Source organism: Rhagoletis pomonella, unplaced genomic scaffold (assembly GCF_013731165.1).
Source record: "Rhagoletis pomonella isolate Grant_MI unplaced genomic scaffold, Rhpom_1.0 Rhpom_scaffold_00001, whole genome shotgun sequence".
In the NCBI taxonomy this organism is placed as follows: Eukaryota; Metazoa; Arthropoda; class Insecta; order Diptera; family Tephritidae; genus Rhagoletis; species Rhagoletis pomonella.
In genome coordinates, this window is record NW_023458555.1 from 16,614,566 (window position 1) to 16,618,314 (window position 3,749).

Sequence of the window (3,749 nt, forward strand, 5' to 3'; positions counted from 1 at the left end):
TGAACGGCATTCACAGGGACTCAGTCTCGAGTTATGTAGACTCTAGACCTGTGAATGCCGTTCTAGGCACACCACCCCCGGACATTGACGAGACGGAGCTTCATCTGCCTCGGGAGACGCGCACCACACTTGCACAACTTCGCTCCGGCTACTGCAGCAGGTTAAACTCCTACCTGAGTAGGCTGAATGAGGATGTGCCTAATGAATGTCCGGCATGCGGAGAGACCCCACATGACTCGAAACATCTCTTCGCATGCCCGGCAAACCCGACATCCCTAACGACCTTGTCCTTATGGGCAAACCCCGCAGAAACTGCACGCTTCCTAGGGCTGCCGTTAGTGGAACTTGACGGCAACGACTGAGATACCAACCGATCTGGGCGGGGTTGTTGTAGCCGCTACAACAACAACAAGGAGGGATCACTCGGACTTATTGAGCATTAACACATTCTTTTCAGACCGTCTGAAACTACTTTTTCGTGGACAAGAAGGGGAAGAGAGAAGCAGTTTACTCCAGAAATTTCATACGCCGACAAATTGAGTATGACTACGGTCTGAAACACACATATATCGCAGGTTTAATAATATAACGAAGTATTTCAAACACAATCAAAGTTTTATCAATTCATATAGTTGGTATACAAAAAGATAGATTTGCACATATTTTCTAGCATGCCACATCTACTTCAACTTCCATGAGACGGCGCACAAATTATGTGGAATATTTGTGGCTGGGCGGAAACTCCACTCCAAACACTTCACAATATCAGCCAAATTTGCGCAAACGCTTCTACGGAAGGATGATAAGACTAAGGCCTAGGACAACCGAATTCCGCGAATCAGGAGCACCTCAGGTTAACCTTCGCCAGCTCAAAAGAGTCGGTTGGACTTCGAGCATGATTTATGAAGAAATTAAGACTGTAACTTCTTCTCTCACATGAGCAAGGTATGGTCAACAGGAGGTGACTGTCCAATAAGACAAAGCGTGACGACAGAGTCGAAATCTCTGGACCTGGAGCGATGCGCGAGCTATTTTACCAACACCTTGTGTGCGTCTTGTTTTTACCAGGGGTGAAGTTCGGATAACCTTCAGGAAGGCGAAGCCTCCAAAGCCATCGGACCGACGGGAGCAGACTACCTTACCAAGGTCCTTAACGCGTGCATGCTCACGCTCATCATTCCGGATATCTGCAAAATGGGGAGGGTGGTCCCACTGCTCAAACCGGGGAAACCGTCCAACATGGGAGTGTCTTATCGTCCGATGACTCTCCTTTCCCTGGTAGTGAAGACACTTGAGGCCTTGCTACTCCCGCAGTATACGAACCACCTGACCACAAGGAGGTACAACAACTGCACTTAACGCCATTAACACTCAGATAACACATGGCATTAACCGAAACTGCCCTTGTAAGAGAACATTCCAAGTAGCGTTGGATCTGTCAAAGGCGTTTGACACCGTCAGTCACTTCGCGCTTCTAGAAGACATTGAGGCTTCCTCTCTCCCACAAGACCAGCAAACCGAGGAAAATTAAACAGGGGGTCACACAGGATGGTGTCCTTTCCCCTCTGCTGTTTAATTTTTACAGATGAAATCTCCCTCAAGCACCAGAGGTAGTAGCGATTGTCTTTTGTGATGTCTGGAAATTGATTGTGCTCGTAAGTAAACGGTTACATCTCCGAACTTTCTCGCTTCTTCAGTGCAAGCAGCCTAACCCTCTCCATAATATCCCAACTTCTCTCTGACTACTGGAGCAGACATTTCCAATGAACGCCCGGCATGCGGGGGTCGCCACAGGACTCACGGCACCTCTTCGCATGACTCCAAAACCTCACCCAGCCAACGCACCTGCCCCCAAGGACAGACCCGGTGGAAGTTGCACACTTCCTGGGCCTCCCTTTAGCTGAGCCTGATGACAACTTTCATGGACAAGCCGACCCGAGCGGGGTTTAGTAGCCACTAAAACAATAACTAAACTCTTCTTTCGTGAGTCTGGTGAAAAAGTCATAATTATTGCATCATCCGTTATAGAATGCTTACAACCATTTATGATTAAATTCATTGCAATTCTTATTATCTATAATAAACATGTTTTTGTTAAGAGTCCGAAAGACTTACCTAGGGTTTGCGTCGCAGTGCAACATTTTCAACTTTCTTTTAATTTGTAGTAGTTTTTAATTATATCAGACAACTTATTTTATTTTAATTATACCTTATTTAAAAAGTCTGCTACAAAAACTCTACAATTTAGTCTGTTCCAATTGCAGTCCGGTTTACAGGATTTAGTCAGAACTTACAGGAAGTCGTTCCTATTGACATAAAACCTGTAAGTGGGAACACATTTGAGAGAGTAACTGAGCAACTGTTCCTAGTCAGAAGTTACAGGATTTAGTCCGGAGATTTTTTTCCTGTAAGTTCATGAAAAGTGTCAAACGATCAGCTGATTTACATGTGCAAACAAAAACAGAAAGCGGTGAAAGCAAAGAACCTTATATTTGTTAAAAAATGGAAGTAAATAACGAAATATTTGAATATGTATAGATTTTAATAATTATTTAGTGATATTTCAGCCAAATCAGTGTAGTACCAATGACATGTAAACAAACCGTCTGACGTTTTTACAGGAAATAGTGCTTTTTGCGTTCCTATGCACTTCTGCATCTGTTTTCCTTTTACTCTCATTTGAGAGCGTAAAATTGTAGTTTGACAGTTCCACAGGTTTTAGTCCGAAGTTCAAAGGAACAGACTAATTATGTACATTACTGGCTTTTGTTTCGTCCCTAAAAGAAAAACGAGGTCCCAAAGACTCTCCCGGTAATGAAAGGGTAAATGTTGCACAATATATTTTTTAAATTTGCAAAGTTCAAAACGTAAGCAACGTTATTAAATAAATATGAAATGCAACCCTACGTTTCATTTATTCAGCGCATATTCAGCCACTGCACAGCTGTTGATGATAAGCAGCTGATCAATTGAATTTGTCCGATAGTGTTGCGTACTCAAGAGTATTGGCCAAAAGTTATGCCCCGGTATATTTTTTAACATTATAGTACATATATAACAAAATTAAAATATATTTATTAGATTCGATTTAAAACAAATAATATGTGATGTGATAAGATAGGTTAATAATTATTGTTAAATAGTAAAAAGTGCAAAAATTTGATACAGTTGTACCTTCAGCTTTGTGTTTTACACCCAAAATGGGAAATTTTCGAAAGTAAACAACACTGGCATTGTTTATGTTTTTTGTGATAATTCGCCGCGTGCACATTTTTGCGCTATTTCCAAAGTTTGTAATAAATAAATAAAAAAGCATTTTGTATTTTGCAAATTTAAAATGGCAAATGCTGAAACCAGTGAAGATGCTCACACTGCCACCCTCAAGGAGTTAATAACATTTATGCATCCCACACAAAGGCTGGATTTGAAAGCGGTAGCATTGACACATGTGCTCTGTAGGTAAACATATTCCTATTCTATATCTAAAATTGACCTTTCGTTAACTAATAGCTTTGACTGGTTCTGAAGAGGGCAAGAAAGCCATCTTGACACTGGATGATGTGCTAGTAGCGCTTTTCAATCTCACAAACGATGACAATCATACTGTGGCCAAGGATGCCATATTGAGCCTTATCAATCTGTCTGCGGAAGGAGAGGGCGCTATACGAGTGTATGAAACTGCAAAGTCGCTTATTCCAGTAGGAAGATACTTCTATATTTTTGCTTGACCCTACATATTCTATATTTAA

The 3,749-nt window shown here is 41.7% G+C and overlaps 1 protein-coding gene across 1 annotated transcript; it reads left to right on the forward strand.

Annotated features, from left to right (window-relative positions):
- Positions 1 to 3,233: 3,233 nt before the first annotated feature.
- Positions 3,234 to 3,728, forward strand: LOC118737775 (protein HGH1 homolog). Its single transcript, XM_036468569.1, has 2 exons — positions 3,234 to 3,455; positions 3,511 to 3,728. Exons 1-2 carry the CDS (start codon positions 3,338 to 3,340, stop codon positions 3,726 to 3,728), a joined length of 336 nt encoding a protein of 111 aa, XP_036324462.1. The 5' UTR covers positions 3,234 to 3,337.
- Positions 3,729 to 3,749: the final 21 nt, after the last annotated feature.